This window comes from Syngnathus leptorhynchus, chromosome 1, assembly GCF_054491065.1.
Source record: "Syngnathus leptorhynchus isolate UIUO chromosome 1, UIUO_Slep, whole genome shotgun sequence".
NCBI lineage: Eukaryota > Metazoa > Chordata > Actinopteri > Syngnathiformes > Syngnathidae > Syngnathus > Syngnathus leptorhynchus.
Window position 1 is genome coordinate 18,176,112 of NC_141195.1, and position 19,564 is coordinate 18,195,675.

Consider the following 19,564-nt stretch of genomic DNA (forward strand, 5'->3'; position numbering starts at 1 on the left):
CATTAATCAACAAATGCCATGCAAGATATTTATTTTGTGGAAAACGAACAAAACAAAAAACACAACACTTGTGCAAGAGAACAAAACTTTAAGAGCAAACACTTAAAATGAAAATGGAAACAAGGTGAAAAGTCCACCAACTGGTCTCAACAGAAACCGATAAAACATTTCAAACTACCACGGAAGGGAATAGGGTCCACGGAACTGGGATCCAAGAGCGTTGAAGGCTTGGGATCTGTTGGAGAGAGACGAATGACTGACAAATAGAAAGCACGATTTTCCCACAACCAGTCGTGCAAATGACTTACTCCTTGAGGGCACTGGCCACTGGAGTCACACCCCAAACAAATGGAATGGGTGCTTCCTCCACCTCTGCAAAACAATTAGGATAAAGTGAAAGTCTGAGTGAAGTAGCAGAGCATACGCAGAAAAGCAAAGATGGGCATTTATCCTTGTTGTAAAAGCCAATTACTTCCAAGTCTGGTCACTCTTACCTCGAGGCACCGCTCTAACTTGAAAAACTCTTAGGTTGGGGCGCTCTGTATGTCAGTCACAGTACAACTACAGTTTACAAACGTTATCGGAACTGGTTTCAATCTCACCCGCTTCCCAGTCTTCAGTTGTAGCAGCAGTGGTGAATTGGGGCCTGATGGGAACCTTCAACTTCTCATCAGCTCCAGCTGCAAGCAGAAAGGACATCAACTCAAGGCACAGATCAAAAGACACACTTGTCATCTTACCATCCTTGACACCCACTGAAATTCTGTTGGGACAGGTTTCAGTGTGGCTGGCCAGTTTATCCCTCGGGACCAGGTGGCAGGCATTGAAGGGGCAGGTTTTAAGTGTCTGGGCCAGTTGCGGATGGTTCTGCATCAGTAAAAGATAACTTGTACTTATGGATGCATTCAGGTTGATGGGGTAAAATAATCACGTTTGTTAAAACTGGATTTACAAAGCTCCGTTCAATTGTAAAGACCAAAAGAAATATCCATTTTTTTAGGCTCAACACAGATCGAGTGATGTGGCCAACTTTTCAGAGGACAACTAATGTCGATTTATCGGTGAAAATTAATCGAGCTTTAGTATTAAAAATAAAAATGAAGCAACACCCACCTTTTTGCATTTCAAAAGGTGATAGGAAAGGCGACAAGCTCGGATCTGGTGACTTTTATCAAATGGGCACTGGCAAAGTTTATCAGGATCAATGTTGCTTTTCTCATCTTGAAAACAAGACAACAAATGATAACATTAAGTCACCGTTCGCTGGGAATGACGCAGTCGAAGATGCGTTATGTTATTTACCATTGTCTATGTCCAAAGTTTTGATTGCAGAGCGGGCAAGCAGAGATGATTCGATGCTGCTCCCAAACTTGATGGTTGTCATTTTTTTACAGATGGCCTTGAAATTGTAACACCTCGTGCATGTCAAGTATTTTAAAGTCAAAGTCTGCTTTACTTCTCATGCCAAGACACACAAAGAGATCGAAATTGCGTTACCCACTATCCCACGGTGACAAGACACAAAACATCCAACAACAAAAAAAACAACACAAAAAGTAAAAACAAGAAGGCACATACAATGAATAAACAAGAACGATGAATAAAAAATAAATAAATAAATAAATAGCTAGCTAGCAAAAATGGAGCAAGTGTCCATACAGCACAGACAGAATATAGCGCGAGAGCAGTAATTGAACAACCGAGGTCAATTTATGCAATTACTTCAAATGAAGTGTTAAATGCATCTTAATACTTTTAAACTTATCATTTAATTTATGTCGTCATTCGCAAAATTGATTCGTGAGCAAAGTTTCACCAAATTGTGACGACTGCGAAATAGTACGAACCCGGCACATGACGTAGCTATTTCTCCGTAGTTAACCATTTTAAACTCTTGAAGTCGCTTAAGGTGCAATACTTACAATTTGGCTGAAGATGGGCGAATGCGGCCAGAGGACAAAGTTGACGCCTAACCCAACTATACGCGACGTCCTTGGTTTATTGTTGAAATAAATTATTTGAACAAAAGCAGCGTGGTCTAATTTGCAGGACGGAGAAGGTGCGACAGATGTATCCGCTGAATATTCATGAGCAAACGTGACGTCATTTGAGAGCAACCCCTTAGTTCTGCCTGTCTGTCACTATACGTCACCACTTGCATCGATAGATGGATGAAAATTGCAATATAATTTTTCAAACAATTCAGTGAAATTTAATATGTTCCCAGTGTAGTGTATGGACAGTAAAAAACAATCATCTTTGTTGTATTGTATATAGGATCTTATGGACTTAATGATTTTCAGGTATTGTAGTATATTTGATCATTAAAAAAAAACTTGTGCTGCATGTTTATGTGACAGATGAAGGAGTCAGGCAGCCATAAGAGGTTAAAGCGATTTGGTGTTAAGCAGGTCATATCCAATTAACTACTTAGCATTTGCTTTTTCTTTTTTTAACATGACACAACAAATTGGAGATTCCAGTGAGCTGATGATTGTGAAGCACAGACATATTTTCTCTTGTGTTTATTAAATAGAACAAATTGTTTCATCTCTACAAAAAACCCCAAAACAAAACAAAAATCACAGTGTGTATGTGCATTACACTTTGTGAATCCAAATATACGTTTTCAAAAGTGATTGACTCATTTGAATTGGCATTTAATAGTGTGCTTGAATTAGGTCAGCAGAAAACTGCCAGAGGTAGAAAAAAAAAAAGTAAGGAATCATTGCAAGTGTGATGGCTGCATTGCGGGAAAACAAATATATTTCTAAATGATTCACGTCCACTCCTTGCTACAGAAAAAAATGAAACAAAGCTCTCAGAAAGTACAATGAGCTTTTTTTCTGCTTACTTAAGAAGACAGTACTATAATTTGTCTCGTTCACTGATATTGTCTTCATTTGTATTTAGTTTTCACCATGTTTGATGGAAGCAAAATGGTGTCTGATGGTAGCCATCTCCGTTTCAAGTGTTTGAAGTGGTCTCACGAACGACTAAAATATTTGTTGATAAAATGGACTTTTTTAAAGTGTATTAAATTGCTCATCTAATAAAATAGCCCTCCTACTAAAAACTCATATTGGACCTCATTGGCCATTGTGAATCAAAAGACACAGTAGAAAGACTTGCACCACAAACCAAATCCACCTACACACACTCACATCAATTCCACCACTTCATCACTATTCTGTCCTCTTAGTTGTGCAGCTGATTGTCCTTCACTCACAATTGGGCTCCGCAGTTTGGCATCTTGTGACTTTGCTCCGGCTGGACGTTTCCTTCTGGTTGGATCGAAACGAACGAGCAAAGCAGAAGGTCAGGGTGCTGCCGGAGCTGCATTCGTAATTTCCATCCTGGTTCGAGACACGAAGAGAGCATTGAAGGAATGCAGTAAGGGACTATTGTGCTCAACTCACCTCTGCCACGGGAGTTCTCAGGCCGTATGACGCACCATTACTTCCGTTCTTCTGTTTCTCCTCCCTTTCGGCTCGGCTGACCTCCTCTCTCTGCCTCATGAACCTGTGGTTGACGATCCCGGTCACGCTGTCGTTCCTCGGCAACGAGGACGCGGGGGTCCTCACGGGAAGGCGTTCCAGACCGCTTTTCGGCTTCTGGGCCGACCCCGGTCTTTCCGCCCGACCGCTCACTCGGCGTAGAAACTCAGTGACCAAACCACCTGCAGATTTGTTTGGTGGCTTGAGATTCGGACCCGGAGGTTCTCGATGAGGGCTGAGGTTATGTCTCGCGGCAGATCTGTGAGTCGTTTGGCGAGAGGGGCTTTGGTGAGTCCACATCGTTCGATCGCGAGTGTTGGCTGTAGATGAGGAGCTCAAATTAGATGATGCAGCAGATGCAGATTGACTTCGATAAAGTTTCGGGGAGGAGGCTGTGAGTCTGGACCTCTCTGTTCTAGTTGTTAGTCTGTCTAGTGAGGTGGAGATGCAGCGAGAGCGGGAAGAGACCAGACAGGAGTTGACTGCCCGAGAGGAGCTGTTCTTCACTGCCACGGGGACTTCTGTCTGCACTCCAACACTCACCATCAGTGGCCTGATATGAGTTTGCGTACCACAGCAGGCCACATCCACTCCGCAGCCCGCTAATCTTCTTCTGTTCACCTGCGAGCCACCCTGTCTCCAACCGGCGGCCATCTCCTTCATATCATCGCTCAGGTTGGCCGAAGAGCCGACGCAAAGCATTGAAAAGGAGGTCGGCGGCGTCCACCACGGAGACTGCGTGTCCACAGATTCTCTGTCACTTTCGGGACTTTGCTTCAGCTGAGCCAGCCGGACTCTACGCTTGGACGGGGGGCTGTAGTAAATGCGCAGAGTTGACTTCTCTGGAGCAGTGTGGCTTCTCTCCATGAACATCTGCTCAAAGTCAAGATCGGGGAAGCTAAATGGCATGATTTGATGGTCCCATGTCTTAATCGGTGGTTCCTGGTCCAGTAGGGCAGCCTGCTGGCTCAGATAACACCAGTTCTTCCTCTTATAGGCGTGTGGAGAAAGTTGGTGCTGAAGTTTCTGCCTTATGGAGCTGCGTATTCTGCAAATACAGTCGGGACAACAAGTGTCTTCAAACTACTGCCCTCTGTCTGTTAAGAATCGCATTTGTTGTTTTAAAAAAATGGGTGTTGCGACTTGACTCATTTCTATTCATAACGCCTTGATGGAAAAAAGGATCATTTAGTTTGTTTACTCATCTTTCTACCCTAATGTCAAGATCTAAAAGATATCCAAATGAGGTAAATCCTCCTTTTATGACACTGTAAAGTTAATTCACAGATTTGTTTGTTTTATTTTCCCTTCACACTGAGTTTCACAGAAAGTGATGCTGTAAAATACAGTAGAAAACAAAAATCAATACATATTACAATTCTTTTGTATATCTTAACTGATGTGCTGCTTTTGTTTTATTAACAGTAATTGAAAACGCAAATGCCAAGTGGCCCTTTTTCTGTTCGCCACGATTTGGATATAAATGTACAAATCAAACACCACCAACCTGTCAGCGTCAGCGCGTCCCTCATCAGCGACAGCACACTGATGTTGAAGAGAAAAATACATCCGCATGAATGAAAATTGATACAATGTTTTTATCTGAGACAATTTGATTTCCACAGATGACACTTTTGCCACATACTGTCAGATTACAAATCATTTTGTTTTCATTTTTCATTGCATGTAGCATTCAAGCAGTAGAAGACACCAAAAGGGGTCATATTATGCAATACGTACAAAAATGGCAAAATTAAGCATTTGGATCAGTGCCTTGATTGACAGGACAACAAGGTCTCTTCTTTATTTATTCTTCTTTATCCTAAGAACCATGAGACCTTACGATATGACCTGAATTTGGTCTATAACTATGCTTGTATCTCAAATAATAAAATCAACGTGAATGCCATTCATCTATTTCATGTTACCCAAAAGCCCCTTAACATTTATTTTTTTTAAAGTTGAAGTAAGATCAAGAAGGGTAGATTTGTAGTGTGTTTTGTGCATGCTGCATACTGTTGAAACTCAAATGTTCCGATTACAAGTGCACAAACACAATAACAGGATATGTCAAAATGTAGGTTTCAACCTCCAGGAGTGTTTTTCCACAGAGCAGATTGTGTTCGAACTCTGCTGGCCTTTTTGGCTTCAGCCCCGACAGCTTAGCCCCAATACCCTGGCACCAGTTTGCTAATGGTTCCTGCTGTACTGTCTGTCAAGGGGGCGTGCAGCCAAACCCATGGATCATCAGCAGAGCTTCCCGCTGCATCCCACAAACGGAAGAACACGTTCTCACCTCACTTGCCTGGCTGTCGGGTGTTTCCTCCTGGATTTGGCCATCCATGCTTTGCAGCAAACCTCGCAACATAGTCATGTATTTGTCCTTGGCCTGAATCAAATGTAGGAGAGCTTTAGCTTATGCTGGACATTTTTAAAAAGGGATAAAAGCATTTCTTTTTTTAAAGCAAGGTATGTAATCAAAACATGATGCTCTAATTAATATTGCGTTTGTGGAATAAAAATTCAATCGAATATTTAATGAAAGGGCGACATGATGCTGGGTGAAATTATTCGGATGTGCACCATGCTCGCGACCTTGGTGAGGATGGTCGATTCCGAGAATGGATTGATGGATGCGCTTGGTAGATTCATGTCAATGGCGGGTAATAAAAAAGTTTGAATATTTTGATGGTGAACGCCATATTGAAAAAGCATACCAACCTCTTTTGCATCCTGTACAGAATCTTGACACCACAAATGAAGGATCCACAGAATTTGCATGGACAGCTGAACTCTCAGGTCCCATTTGGACAAAAGCCTTTGTGTTGTTTGTTTTGTTCTCTCATCCACATCGACGTAAAGAACTTGAACGCATTCCTGCTTTTTTGCCAATTCTATGAAACCTTGACTGATAGTATCCTGATCCACATATTCTCCACTGAGAGAGGAAAACACGTCACCTTCCTGGTGAGGGGAATTGTTGTCACTGAGAAGGACCTCCATCCTCATGATAAAAGCTTGCAGCATGGCCTGTAGAAGCTCCAGTGTCTCGTTCAAAGGCCCCGGCAAGAAGAATGACTTTGTTATACCATTTGTTGGGGAGGTGAGCACACCACTGGATGGAGAAGAGCAATGGCCGTTTTTGGGTGGTGTTTTCACAAGCTGGATGGCGGAACTCAAAATGTAGGAATGATCTCGGAGGGCGGCGAGACTTGCAAAATCCGTCTGAGTCATTTGTTTCGGGCTGCTGTCAGGTGAGCTCTTGCCAAGGCTCTCTGATGGGTCCCACTCACCCCCTACGGGACCTTCTCTTGTGACGTGACAAGAGGGAAGCTGCCCTTCGGTATCCACTGCCGCCTTTTCGTCATGCGAGGCGCTTGACATTTTGAAACCTCTTTCCTTTCTGTTCTTCCTCACAGTGGAAGGCGACAAGCGCTCGTCCAGAACGTTCCGATTCTTTTCCTCCTCCTCCTCCTCGTCTTCCCGTCCGCCATCTCTCTCTTTCAAGTCGTTCATTTCCGTTCGCAGCCCGCGATTCTCCACCTCCAGCTCCACGATGCGGCGGCTCAGAAGCATGGCCTCCTCTTCCACTAGTTTCAAGTGAACTTTGACCTCCGCCTCCCTGGCGAAGGCGGACTTTTGTTTACGATCAGACAATTGGGAGGCGTCGAGGTCGCCGTAAGCCGAATGGTAACCGGCCAGCTGCTCGTGCATGACTTCACTCTCGGAAACCATCTTGGTGAGCTTCTTGCACATGAGAGCCAACTCTTCTTTGGCAAAGTGGAGTTGGCACTTGAGATCGTTGTCATCCTGCTGTAAAGTCAAGGACCATGATGGAGGGTTAGCGAAATCTACCGTGGGTCAGTACATACCATAAATGGGCAAGATTTTAAAAATAATAATATACTGTCAATGTGAGGAAGAGGATAAAATATCAAAAGACATTGAGATGTGGCCTAACCCTAAACTGTCCTTGTATTTCCTGAATGTATTGAAAGAAGACAATAACAAAAACCAACCTCAAGCTGTTGAGACAGCCTCCGCTCAGTTTTACTGGTTGTCGATCTGGTACTTCGCTTCTTTAAAAAGCTCTAAGATATAAAATAAGACAGGGATGTGTTTTTATTATGATTATTTGATTGATAACATAAAAATAAGGTATTAGTTCACATTTTTAATTCTGCATTCCAAGTGATGCAAACCCTTCTCAGTGGCCTAATTCCTGTTACACCCATATACTTAATGTCTTGTCCATTCTCCAACGGTCTCAACTACTAAAGTTTGACTTATCAATAACAGTTTACGTCACATCCAACTGTCGTGAATTGACAAGTTAGCCAGCTCCGGTTGCTGGAATGAAACTCCCCACCCTGGTCCTATCTATTACATGGTGGAAGAGCAACTTCTCACATTCAATTATTTGCGAGCGATTTCTCTGCCCCCAGATCAGAAATCAGCCACGAGAAATGAACGAATCATCAATAAATGTATTCTATTAACGGCGTTTGCATAAAAATAGATATAAATGTTTACTGTCAGACAACAGCTCAATTGTCTCATTATGCCTGCGCTACTTTTGTATCTACAGTCAACTGACGACACGAATGTTGGAGTATATTTCAATTTACAGAAAAAATGTACCACATTGATTTCTTTCAAGACTTTTCATTTGGATGCTCATTATGATGTGACAAAAATGGTCACACACTATCAATCCAGGTGAAATGCGAGGGTTGCCAATGCTCAAACCGTGTTTTAGGCTTCTGGGTGAGCTAATCTAAGTGGATTCTCCCTGCATGCAGCTGCCCCAGACTGAGCTCAGGCTAAAGTACAGAATCCTGGATTAAAAGAAGACACGTGCCACAAGTGAATCATGTCTGCTAGCCTCGAGGATAACGTCAGAGTGAAAACTGTGACACTTTAAGGGTGTACCCCATCAGTTTTGGAACATTCTTTGATGGCTGTAGGTCACTGTGTCGGCACGGCATGCCAACTCCCGCCTTGCTGGATGCCATAATACATGCTGATCCTGATTTAGCCAGGCTTAATAGAAGCAGAAAAGCTTGGGTCTATTTTGGTAATCTCTCACTTGCTCGCACCCTCTGCTCGTTTTTCTCTGTCTTCTGGTTTGAGGATGTCAGCTGCCCAGGGAGGTCAGACTCCAGCATACCGGGAGGCTGCACCCAGGCAGCTGCCGGCCCGGCCCTTGAGCTCATATCAGGGTGTCGTCTCATGTGCTTTGAATGGGGAGGGGTGCAGCCGGCTGGGATGGGTTGCAGCTGTGAGGGGTCACCATGGGTTTGTGGTGGTGCTACTTTAGGACTTGGACTGTACACGTCCATCCAACGCATTGGTTTTGTTGTGTGAAAGGCAAAAAAGCTCTCACCTCTCGGGCTTTCTCCAACTCAGCCTGCAAGACGTGCTTGGCCACCTCCAGCTCTTGTGTCTTCTCGCGAAGCATCTCATTCTCCCAGTCCAACTGGCTGTTCTTCTTCTGCACCACCTCCAGCTCATTGTACAGTCGCAGAGACACACTCTTTGCAACCTGTGTGCAAAACCAATGAAGAAAGATTTGGTGCTCCATCAAATAGATACAATATATAGAAAAAAATTAAGCGCAGGTAGATCGGGGTCACCACTCCTTGTTGAGTGAGCCCCCCACCAGAACACACACAAAAATAACCTTAATATCATGCTCAAGTGTCCTGACCAGCTCCCCATCCACCTGCCCGGTCTGGGCCACTCTGATGCTACGTCGCTCGGCCTTGCGGAGACGGTACTGAAGGATGCGGCATGTCTTGTTGGCCTGCTCCAGCTGCTGCCGTAGATCCTGCACCTGGCGCATCTCCTCCTCCTGGAACATGTCACGCATCTCCAACATCTCACAGCGCAGCTCCTCTACCTCATCCTGGGATGTACATCACAGCGTGTTTATGAAGCTACAGTAATTGTTGAGAATTTGTCCTGTCAGAGTAGAAAAAATAACCTTTTTCTGTGAAAGATATGGTCCATTTTATATTCATCCAGAATCTTGAGTTTTTGTGAGGATATTAGAGCAATACTTCTTAATTGGTGGATTATGAACCATTGTAAACATTTTTAGAAAATATAAGATCCAACTTGTTAGAGGCTATTTTGAAACTATATATCATATTCTTTATTGTTCTTAACATCTGTAAAAGTGGGCTGCAACAAAAGGAACAAAATAAAATGCAACAAAAGGAAAATATTGCTCCTTGGATAACAACATTTGAGAACCACAGTATAAGAAGTGTAACAATTAATCGACAACTAATCGATTATCAAATTCATCTCTGACTATTTTGATAATCAATAAATCATTTAGAGACACTGTTTAACATAAAATTGTCCAACTCTTCAAAATTTCACCCTCTCATCAGTAAATGCTCGATAGGACATCTGGAGTCCTCGCAGAGTGATTCTCTTTGTGGTGAATTAAAATAAGAACATTGTAAAGCATCTGCTTTTACCTTGGAAAACAATGATCAACATTTTTACCAATTTTGTGGACAAAAACAATAAGTAAATCAAAATAAATTCATGTTTGAGCAATTCCTGGACTGTTTGGATTTGAAATACGTCTTGTCTTTGAATGCAGACAGACATCTAAAAAAAAAAAAAGGTGGCATTACTCGACTCATCAATCAATAATAAAAAATATCAACAACTAATTTGCAGCCCTTGAAAATATTGAAGTTGATTCAAGGCTGTCATTCAATTAAGCGGAACTGAAGAGCCTTACCCTCAAATACTCATTCTCCGACCTCAAATCTTCAACCTCCCTGACCAGGTCATCGGTTGTCTCTACCATCATGAGATCCATAAATGTCCCCGAGGAGTTGACCAAAGTGAGGGCTCGTTCAACAGCATCCAGCGGGGGAGAGCGAGCGCTGTGCGCTGCTTTCACGCGCTCTTTGCCGTCGTCTTTGCCTCCACCGACGGGTCCCTTGTAAGCTCTCCCGTCTGTCCATCTTAATTCATTGTCGCTAATGGGAGAGTCGCGCTTGTTGCCCTCCCACGTACAATCGGATATTTCCGAGCTGCTGTCAGAGGAGGGTTTCCCTGAAAAGCAACCGGAGTCTTTGCTCAGGTCCTCCGAAGTGTTGCTGGCGTCGGAGAGTTTCCTCTGGGCATCGGGTCGCCTCTGGCCTTCTGTCACGGCGCTCATCGTGCGTTTCCCCGTTGTTTTCGCCTCTTTCCCGGAGCCACGATGACCTGCCGCCGATGTTCCTCTTGTCTGGCTGCCGTTTTGGCTCTCTTTAGATGTAGACTCCTTTTTCCTTCTCTGTTGGGACACCATGGATGGCTTCTGGGTCTGGGGCGCACTCTTTACGCATCTGTCTCCTCTGTTCATTGTGCGAGCGTTTTCCATTTTTGTTTTGTTTTATATCAACAAGAGCAAACAATTTGGCTTCTTCACTCCAGGCTGACCATGACTTGTTTAGAAACATCTGTTGACCAAAATCCTTTACGACTCTTCTGTAGACAGATAGCACTGGATTTTTGACACCCAAAACTGGAACCCATAAGACATGCCGTTGTACATGAACAGTATTGGTCAAATCCGTTTCCGGTTATTGCTTCAAAATAAAACCCCAACCAATTTTAGCTTTTAACATAATGTATCATATATTTTTATATCGATTGACGACTGACTTTGCCCCCATGATAATCTGTGTTTAGCGCCCAGGAAGCGCCCAGGAGAGTGATTTGATTTATCGTTTTGTTTTCGGTTTTCTTTTCCACTGACTTCGACTACAAACTTGATGGCGCTGCAACTACCCAAGTACAAATAGTTTCATACAGTTTCATATTCTGGTGAAACTCATATGACACAGAGTGACTGAATTAAAAAATAAATAAAACGGAGGTCAATTTGTCGATAGTTGCTCCATCTATTATCAATATATTTAGGTTTTTTCTCAACTGTAATTATTAATGATATCATGAAATTTCCACTGTGTAGAGAATCTCATATATAAATTTTGACTTTTGAATCAAATAATTGATGTCAAGTTTTTTTACCTGTACAAAAATAACTCACATTTATGAGCGCTCAATCTGCGCACTGCGCTGTGATTGGCCATTGCACACGTCAATCATGGTGTCCTTGCCACCCACTTCCGCCTGTCAGCAGACGCTGAATTGAACTGTCCTCGATTGTTTACCTTAGTGGCACACTGATTGGCTTCCCAGGTATATTTCAGTAAACTCGTTTTACAATCAGATGTCAGCATCTCGATTGCTTTTTACCTGTTTGGTAGTGCGCTGCTAACGTTAGTTTATGTCTCGTGCGTACGTTTTAACTCACCAGCTAGCTTCGCTAAGTAATGTTCGCTAGCTTGTCCGCGTAACATGCAAGTGGCAGACAGCTGTCGCCCGCACGCCGTCGGTAACAAAAGCATCCTCATCCTTGCGTGTGTTTACAGTGCCGTGTTTTGGCTCCTTGCGATGGTTGGAGGGGATCCAGACTTGGGAGCTCGCTGCTTTCAACATGACTCTTGACTGACTGTCCCACACGACTCACGATGAACAGCGAGGAGGAGTTTTACGACGCCGAGACAGGTGAGGCAGGCTAAATGAACAGCTGTCGAGTCGTCAGGTGTCTTCAGCATTCTGCACGATGTAATGTTCGTAAATTTGAGGTGGCACATTTCATGTTGATTTGCACAAAATGGTTACAGTTCAAAAAAAGGTCATCGGATTATTTGTAGGGAAATCTTCATTTCATAACTTGAGGCTTTTAAATGTTCTATGTGTTGTGAAACTGAAAAGAGGATTTTAAATACGTTTTTAAAACAATGAAATGCCAGAGAATATTCAACAATGCCTTAATAATAATAAAAAAAACAATTATTCTTTTTGGCGTCTCAACTAATTCCATTAGACAGAATCGCTCTAAAGTCTTACTGTATTTCATTAAAAGAAACTAAATTGTGGGCCGAACACGAGAATTTAAGCAATTTAAATGATTTTAAAATCTAAAATAATAAAGAGCCCCGACATAAAAAATATTACTGTATTATGTACGTATGTATTACTGTATACTGTATGTATCTCCTCCACTGGCATTATTTTAGTTAATATTTCTTCCAATGTGCCAGCGAATTTGTTTTTGTGCAATCTTCCTGAATCAAATCTTGTGAGTGTATACAATATATCTTGACATGCTCAAATCAAAAGTATTCTTTTGACTCAGGGCTCGAGTCGGATGATTCCTTGGATGTTAGTTTCAAGGACGCTCTGGTGTTCGATAGCAGCAACCAGGTCACCGATGGCTCCGCTGCAGAGTACAATGGAGTGTGGCAGCGTAGGTGAGGAATCTCGCATCCGCTTCCTTATTGGTCATTTGGCAGATGTGATGGGGCCATTTGTTATGTATGTGATTTCCAATTAAAGGAAAACAAAGCAAAACGTTTTTTCTGTTGTTCTTTTTACCAGAAAAACCCTGCCTGCTGAAATGATCACCAGAAGCAATTTCAGTGTGACAAGCATACTGAAGAAATGCATCGGGATGGTGAGTCATAACGAATTTTCAAAAAAACAATTAAAAGTTGTCATGTTTTGAATTTTCAACAAGACCAACAGAATAACGGAACACATATTTTTAGGGTATCGTCAACAAGCAGTTCATTCATTTTGCGAAAAGCTGTCTCACAACCCAGCATATCAAACACATCGTTGATACATAATTAAATTTTATGTCCTCCAGTGACCTTGCAACTTTTTCTGATTTTGTTTCCTCTTGTTTGTATTGTTGCAAATGCCTCTTCTCCACTCACTTAGCTATATTTGGTTTGGCGATCACATTTTTGGATCATCACAAGACCCAAAATAACTCGAGTATAATTTCCAACTGCTCTTTTCTTGTTTGTGTTTTTTTTTCCCAATAACGTAGGCATCATTTCAAAATACTGTAATGTCAATGTTTTATGTTGTGTTGCTATAGGAGCTGTCCAAAATAGCCATGCCAATTGTGTTTAATGAGCCACTGAGCTTCCTCCAGAGACTCTCGGAGTACATGGAACATACTCATCTTATCCACAAAGCCTGCACTTTGCCTGATTCCATAGAGCGCATGCAGGTATGATCAACGAATGACTCTTGAGACTTTTAGTATGTCAACAGTGGTAGGAAAAAAACCAAAACAAAAACCACCTGAATTATTAATATGCCTTCAAATATGAGTGCCCCGACGTTTTTGTGATAGGAGTCGTTGAGGTGAGGCGTTTGGTGACGATGTACGCAATACAAGCCCGAGGACAGTTGTGATATTACTCTTGATGGACAGACATTTTATTATTGTTGTTGATCTGCTCTTATTTTTTTTTTTTAAATGAGGAAGGCCTTGTCTGAGTGAGGCAATAAAAAAAAAAAATGCTGCTTTCACTTGTGATTTCTGGTGTTAGGCACAAATATGTAAACAGAGGCCCTAGGAAGTCCATTGTGCCACTGGCTGTAAATTTCACACTATAGTGAGGGATGTCTGGTAGGGATGGGTTATTCTTTAAAATGAAGTGAAAATGATCTTTGCTTTTTTTCTTAACAGGTTGTTGCTGCTTTTGCTGTTTCAGCTGTAGCATCTCAATGGGAACGGACTGGAAAGCCATTTAATCCGTTACTGGGGGAGACTTTTGAACTCACAAGGTATTAAAGAATGTTGGTAAAGTCCATAAACAAATTTGTGTTAATTAGATTTTTGAAATCATTTGTCTTTCTTTTCTTTTTTTTTCTTTTTTTCTTTTCTTAAAGAGAGGAAGATGGCTACAGATTGATCTCAGAGCAGGTGAGCCATCACCCTCCCGTCAGTGCCTTCCATGCAGAGTCCCTGAAGCAAGAATTTGCATTCCATGGATCAGTCTACCCCAAACTCACATTCTGGGGCAAAAGTGTGGAGGCCGTACCAAAAGGCACTATGACGCTGGAGTTATTGAAGTGAGCCCTCGTTAAGATTTGGTTATACTGCTTTCAGAATGTTAGATGTAAGGATGGTCACCATTAATCAGCACAACACATTAAAATAATCAGAAAATTAGAGGGTTATACAACATGATGGACATTTTTTATAAAATACTACATATAGTGTTTGTCTTAGACTGGTTAGTCAAACTAACAAAGTAATCTTGATGATTTTTTCAATTTCTTTCAGACATAAAGAAGCATACACATGGACCAATCCAATGTGCTGCGTGCATAACGTTATCATAGGAAAGATTTGGATCGAGCAGTACGGAACAGTGGAGATTGTAAACCACAGGTACCGCGACAGATGTTTTTCTTGTCGCCGTGGAAGCATTTTAAATGATAGACGTCTGACATTGTGCTCACGGTGATACTTCAGCACAGGAGAAAAGTGTGTGTTGAACTTCAAACCAGGTGGAATGTTTGGAAAAGAGCTACACAAAGTGGAGGGACACATACAAGACAGCAGGTAAGAGCAGTGCAACGTAATCATCAGAAATACAATGCTAAATCTTTTACGGAATCAAGTTTACGTCTCTGCTGTTGAAACAGGAAGAAGAAACGTCGCGTGATTTATGGCAAGTGGACCGAGTGTATGTACAGCGTGGAGCCCAAGATTTATGAGGCATATAAGAAGTCTGATAAGAAGGCGGGAGCAGACTCAAAAAAGCTGAAGCAGGTGAGTCAATGATCTTTTTGCACATTCATCTTTTCAATATTTGAGGGTTTTCTTTGCCAAAACCCAGATCTTTTAGTTCCTGACATAGATTCAAGTTGGGTTACCCGTTGTTGTCGATATTCTTGATGTATTATCCATTTGCTCAAAAATATCCACAAATGATTAGGTTCCCATCACCATGTTTGACAGTAGGGCTGGTTTGTTCCTAGAATTGAAGGCTTTCTTTCCTTTTTTTTTTACACCAAGTGAAGGGTCATCAAACACAAACAATTCAGTTTTTCTTTCATCTGTCCAAATGAGCATTTACTGTACAAAGTGGGTTTAGTGTGCAAGTTGAGTCCTCTTTGGTCCTAGATTCACCAAGATGGAGTTCCTCCTTCGATTTTATTTTATTTTTTCCACCTCTCTCACCATCCTTCTGGACAGCAGTGGTGTTGCTTGTGATATTTTCTTTCCAGTCTCGTGTTTTTAAATAATACTTTACACTGTTGCCACTGGGACTTGAAAAGATTTACATCAGGCCTTATAGCCCTTTCCTGACTCGTGATCAGACACAATACACAGTCTTCATTTTGAGCATTTCACACACTAACTGCAGAAAGCTGCTGATTTTTCTATCTTTTGAAATCATTAAAACCTCTTTCCAGTCAACCAAGGTAATTGGGATGCTTTGGAACAGTTTAGACTATTAGAAATAGTGTAAAACTTTGGATTTTCCCATCGACTTCAAGAGTTTGCAAAGGGTTTGACTAATTTTGAACGTGACACTTTTTTGTTTTGTAAATCAAAATAGAAATATTCTAAAATAAATGTTGAAAAAAATAAATGTTTTGGTCATAATTTGCCAGCGGTATGCATCGCAAATATCCACACCTGTCCTGTTTTTCTCACCAGCTTCCTTTTTTTTGTATTATTATACTATAGCTACAGTGGCCAAGGAAATTTTCCGTTGTGTCTGACCGTATCGCTCGTGTAGTGTAGAACTTTGGGAGCCAATGACTGTCGCTTGGCTCCTCAAATGATAACATTACCAAAACACACATGTTTTTCAGTCTTCTACTATGACTTGTTTGTATTCATTTTTCTTTCCTTTCACAATAACAAGCAGTGGCATGCGTAGCAGGTAAGGTTAAACATTTGTATTTGGTATCTGTAGTGTGCTGCTCCAGCTGTTATGTCCAAAGTGTACTGTGCTCATTGCTAGCACTAATCTACAATGCCTTGCAAAGACCATGCATTGTTGCTTGAGATGTGTATAATTTGTGGCAAGTGGATGTCTGTGACTCTCCTGTTTGCATCAAGTTCAGTCCTCCCACGTACGATAGTGATGTGTGTGTGTTTGTGTAGGAACATAGTAGTGAAGATAAGAATGCTGTTCAAGAGACTGTGACTGTGATACCAGGAAGTGCCTTACTCTGGAGGATATCGCCACTGCCTGCTCACTCGGCACAGGTTAGCGTCACGCAAATGTTTACGCTATGTAGAGTTCGTGGCTCGTGCTAAGCCTCGTCGTCCTGTTCAGATGTACAACTTTACCAACTTTGCCGTGACGCTGAACGAGCTGGAGCCCGGCATGGAGCGACTATTGGCGCCGAGCGATTGCCGACAGAGGCCCGACATCCGAGCCATGGAGAGAGGAGACATAGGTAGCGACGGTCTAGAACATTGGCACGCTTGCGACTTCTCTTCTAGTCTCCTGATGTGGTCTACTTACACAGACATGGCAAGTGCAGAGAAAGAGCGCCTCGAGGAGAAACAGAGGACCGCACGCAGAGAGCGATCCAAGGATGAGGAGGAATGGTCGACCAGGTATAAAACCGTGTGCACTGTTTGCAAAGCCTGTTAGCTAATGGATTCTCAAACCAAGCAGATCGTTAATTATTTGGCATTCATTTAAAATGTGCTAATTTTGCACCTGTCCTTGCCATTTTGGGAACAAACTCAGAGGGCCGCCACTGCACAACAGTTTTTCATGATTGATAAATGCACCGTATTTATCAAGGCTTCCTCCATTGTCATCGTGTCTTAATCTGTAAATTCTCCCCCCCAAATAGCAGTAAATTGTGTCACCAGCCCCTCAACAAAAATAATTCCAAAACCTTTTTGCTCATGCCCCGTCAGGTGGTTCCAGCTCGGAGCCAACCCTCACACTGGCGCAGAGGATTGGCTATACAAGGGTGGATACTTTGACAGGAACTTTGCCGACTGTCCCGACATTTATTGACAATAAAAGAGGTTCGCTCTTGATTCCTCGCGGCATCTTAAAGATTGGTGTGACGTATAGGACACGTCTGTGGTAGCGTTTGAACTCATCAAATGAAAAATGCTGCCCATGGGAAAGGTTCTACTCCGTTTACTTACTCTAGATGTTGATCCTAATATGCTCTATCCTCACCTTTGATGTGCTTTACTAATATTCACAGTCTACACATATGGTCAGTGTTACATAGCTGGAAAAAGATTTAGATCACCCGTAAGAGCACAGTCTGGTCTCTGTTTAAGTTCAGGTGGTAACTCCAATGTTACATGTAGACAGGGTTCTAAACTACTTGAGTTTGATCACCAGCCACAGGCTACTTTCTAAAGAAATCATAATTTCCACTAGCCATTTTTTTTGAAAACTTTAGCTCTTTTTAAACTTAGGTAAGCAAATATTTGCAACCTTGATTGAACTCAGATGAGTACGCAATACTTGCTGCCTTCGAACATACTCCCAATTGGCTTTAAGCCCCTATTCCACTAAGTGGCCAACATGTTCTAAATTTCCTTGACAAAAGAAACTTCCCTAAAAGTGTTGGCGAAGGTTTTGCGATCATTCGACCTTGAATGAACCCTGACAAACTCCAACGCGAGCGCATTGTCTCTGTGGCTTGAGTTGCCAAACAAGGTTATTATCCCCCTACATATAAAAGCTCATTTCCAGTGTGTCTAGCTAGGTTTTCTCTTGGAAGTCTAAGAAAACCTGGCACCCTCTTGAACAAAAATCAACTGCCTTTTAAAAACCCTTCACAGATACCAGAATGACGCACGTTCACAACAACATTCATCAGGGGGAAATGCCAACACAATTGCAAATTGATACATGTATCACTGACCAAACTGGCTAGTCATTTTTCTATTGTCCGCACCTGTCAAGCTGAATTTCAACCCACTTTGCTGTTTTTGTGGGTGTAAATTTAAAACCCTGCCAAATTGTGTTCAAATATCAGGGTTTATTTAAAAGCTTTTTTTATTATACATAAAAGCCGACTAATCTGCTCTGAAGGCATTGTGTTTTCTCCCACTAGCAGCAAACATGCAAAAAAAAAAAAAAAGGCTGCTCTCCAACAAATTTACTTGCATAATAAAATGCTATTGTTGGGCCCCGATGTAGTCGCCAATGGGTACAATTTTTAGCAGGCATTCAAAGCTGATCTTTTACACACGTTAAAGCCATAAATTGTCTTCTGCGCTGAGGGGAAATGCTGTATATGTATTCAGACTGACGTTCAAAGCAAAGGATTCTGAGCATTTTCCGTTTAACCGAAAGCTGTGACTATATTCTAAACTTATGTACACACAAGAACTGTTAATTCCGATTTGAGCGTGAAGACTTTATCATTTTCTTCCAGCAACCAAAGTCCTGTGTCAGAACAGGGCCTGAACCTATGCAAGCTGATCCATACAGTCAACCCTTCTGAAATGTGAAAAATGTAAACATTTATTTCCTCTTGAGCTTTGCACCCAACTGAGTGAACGTGTATGGAATGTGATATAGCACGGTTATTGTTTATTTTATTTTATTATTATTATTATAAGCACTAACATTGCATCAAACTGCACAGTAGGCTCATTGTCCTGTGCACATACAGTTGGTTGGGTGAACAATGCCTACAAGTCAAGTCAAGTCAAGTTTATTTGTATAGCCCTAAATCACAAGCAGTCTCAAAGGGTTGCGAACTACTTGAGTTCCAAGCATTTTCAACCCTGCAGGCATTAAAGGTGCAGGATTCATTTTGCTTTTTGTTTATGATGTCGTCCTAGTTGAGTCGTGATATTGTCTGTTCAGTGATCATCCCTAACATGAGACACATCCACACACGAACCTGGTATACATTAAAATATGGACTATGAAAACATACTGGTCCTGTCACGTTATTTGATTACTCTGTAGTACCATAGAAAATCCTTAGATGAAAATGAGATACATTTATGAACCACTTAATGTTTTCAGGTACACATAATTTCACTTGACTTATATAAAACATTATATATCTGCACTTTGTTATCTAAGTGGTGTATTTATTGGAATACCTTACAATAAAACCGATACCATTTTGATTACGGTGCATTGATTGTGGCGACCTAAACTGTCCGCCTATCATGAAATGAGATGAGCAAAGCCAATCACAGTTAAGCACGTGAC

General features: G+C 41.8%; 3 protein-coding genes across 7 annotated transcripts; 1 reads left to right on the forward strand and 2 right to left on the reverse strand.

Annotated features, from left to right (window-relative positions):
- On the reverse strand, nucleotides 1-2,116 carry LOC147062463 (gametocyte-specific factor 1-like). 3 transcript variants are annotated; one of them, XM_085916034.1, is made up of 7 exons: nucleotides 1,923-2,116; nucleotides 1,303-1,399; nucleotides 1,114-1,220; nucleotides 741-867; nucleotides 603-680; nucleotides 309-372; nucleotides 1-235 (listed from the first exon to the last, which is right to left on the reverse strand). In XM_085916034.1, the coding sequence occupies exons 2-7, from the start codon at nucleotides 1,382-1,384 to the stop codon at nucleotides 175-177; spliced, it is 519 nt and encodes a 172-aa protein (XP_085772160.1). In that variant the 5' UTR covers nucleotides 1,385-1,399; nucleotides 1,923-2,116; the 3' UTR covers nucleotides 1-174. The 3 variants fall into 3 exon arrangements, with proteins under 3 accessions (XP_085772160.1, XP_085772168.1, XP_085772153.1); XM_085916042.1 differs by having other exon boundaries at nucleotides 1,303-1,415; XM_085916027.1 differs by having other exon boundaries at nucleotides 1,303-1,455; nucleotides 1,923-2,114.
- A 407-nt stretch (nucleotides 2,117-2,523) lies between these two features.
- Nucleotides 2,524-12,040, reverse strand: LOC147062464 (uncharacterized). Of its 3 annotated transcripts, XM_085919044.1 has the most exons (10): nucleotides 11,830-12,040; nucleotides 10,261-10,997; nucleotides 9,181-9,405; nucleotides 8,884-9,042; nucleotides 7,517-7,588; nucleotides 6,219-7,310; nucleotides 5,794-5,886; nucleotides 5,005-5,042; nucleotides 3,420-4,545; nucleotides 2,524-3,356 (listed from the first exon to the last, which is right to left on the reverse strand). In XM_085919044.1, exons 2-10 carry the CDS (start codon nucleotides 10,888-10,890, stop codon nucleotides 3,222-3,224), a joined length of 3,570 nt encoding a protein of 1,189 aa, XP_085775170.1. In that variant the 5' UTR covers nucleotides 10,891-10,997; nucleotides 11,830-12,040; the 3' UTR covers nucleotides 2,524-3,221. The 3 variants fall into 3 exon arrangements, with proteins under 3 accessions (XP_085775170.1, XP_085775246.1, XP_085775326.1); XM_085919120.1 differs by lacking the exon at nucleotides 11,830-12,040 and having other exon boundaries at nucleotides 3,455-4,545; nucleotides 10,261-11,361; XM_085919200.1 differs by lacking the exons at nucleotides 10,261-10,997; nucleotides 11,830-12,040 and adding an exon at nucleotides 9,484-9,572.
- LOC147062465 (oxysterol-binding protein-related protein 2-like) lies at nucleotides 11,612-19,447 on the forward strand. Its single transcript, XM_085919329.1, has 14 exons — nucleotides 11,612-11,714; nucleotides 11,948-12,083; nucleotides 12,718-12,832; nucleotides 12,960-13,035; nucleotides 13,468-13,602; nucleotides 14,068-14,165; nucleotides 14,271-14,453; nucleotides 14,668-14,775; nucleotides 14,860-14,949; nucleotides 15,033-15,159; nucleotides 16,507-16,611; nucleotides 16,682-16,805; nucleotides 16,878-16,968; nucleotides 17,281-19,447. Exons 2-14 carry the CDS (start codon nucleotides 12,047-12,049, stop codon nucleotides 17,381-17,383), a joined length of 1,392 nt encoding a protein of 463 aa, XP_085775455.1. The 5' UTR covers nucleotides 11,612-11,714; nucleotides 11,948-12,046; the 3' UTR covers nucleotides 17,384-19,447.
- The last annotated feature ends 117 nt before the right edge of the window (nucleotides 19,448-19,564 follow it).

Bases quoted from the DNA above. Each gene is read 5' to 3' on its own strand.
- LOC147062463 (XM_085916034.1), bottom strand. From the start codon at position 1,384: ATGACAACCATCAAGTTTGGGAGCAGCATCGAATCATCTCTGCTTGCC. The intron at 868-1,113 runs GTGGGTGTTGCT...TTACTGATGCAG, and splicing joins ACCTTTTGAAATGCAAAAAG to AACCATCCGCAACTGGCCCA. The intron at 236-308 runs GTAAGTCATTTG...TCTCTCCAACAG, and splicing joins GTGGCCAGTGCCCTCAAGGA to ATCCCAAGCCTTCAACGCTC.
- LOC147062464 (XM_085919044.1), bottom strand. From the start codon at position 10,890: ATGGAAAACGCTCGCACAATGAACAGAGGAGACAGATGCGTAAAGAGT. The intron at 9,043-9,180 runs GTTATTTTTGTG...TTTTGCACACAG, and splicing joins CACTTGAGCATGATATTAAG to GTTGCAAAGAGTGTGTCTCT. The intron at 5,043-5,793 runs GTGAGAACGTGT...CTTCAACATCAG, and splicing joins CCGACAGCCAGGCAAGTGAG to TGTGCTGTCGCTGATGAGGG.
- LOC147062465 (XM_085919329.1), top strand. From the start codon at position 12,047: ATGAACAGCGAGGAGGAGTTTTACGACGCCGAGACAG. The intron at 12,084-12,717 runs GTGAGGCAGGCT...CTTTTGACTCAG, and splicing joins GTTTTACGACGCCGAGACAG to GGCTCGAGTCGGATGATTCC. The intron at 16,969-17,280 runs GTATAAAACCGT...ATGCCCCGTCAG, and splicing joins GAGGAGGAATGGTCGACCAG to GTGGTTCCAGCTCGGAGCCA.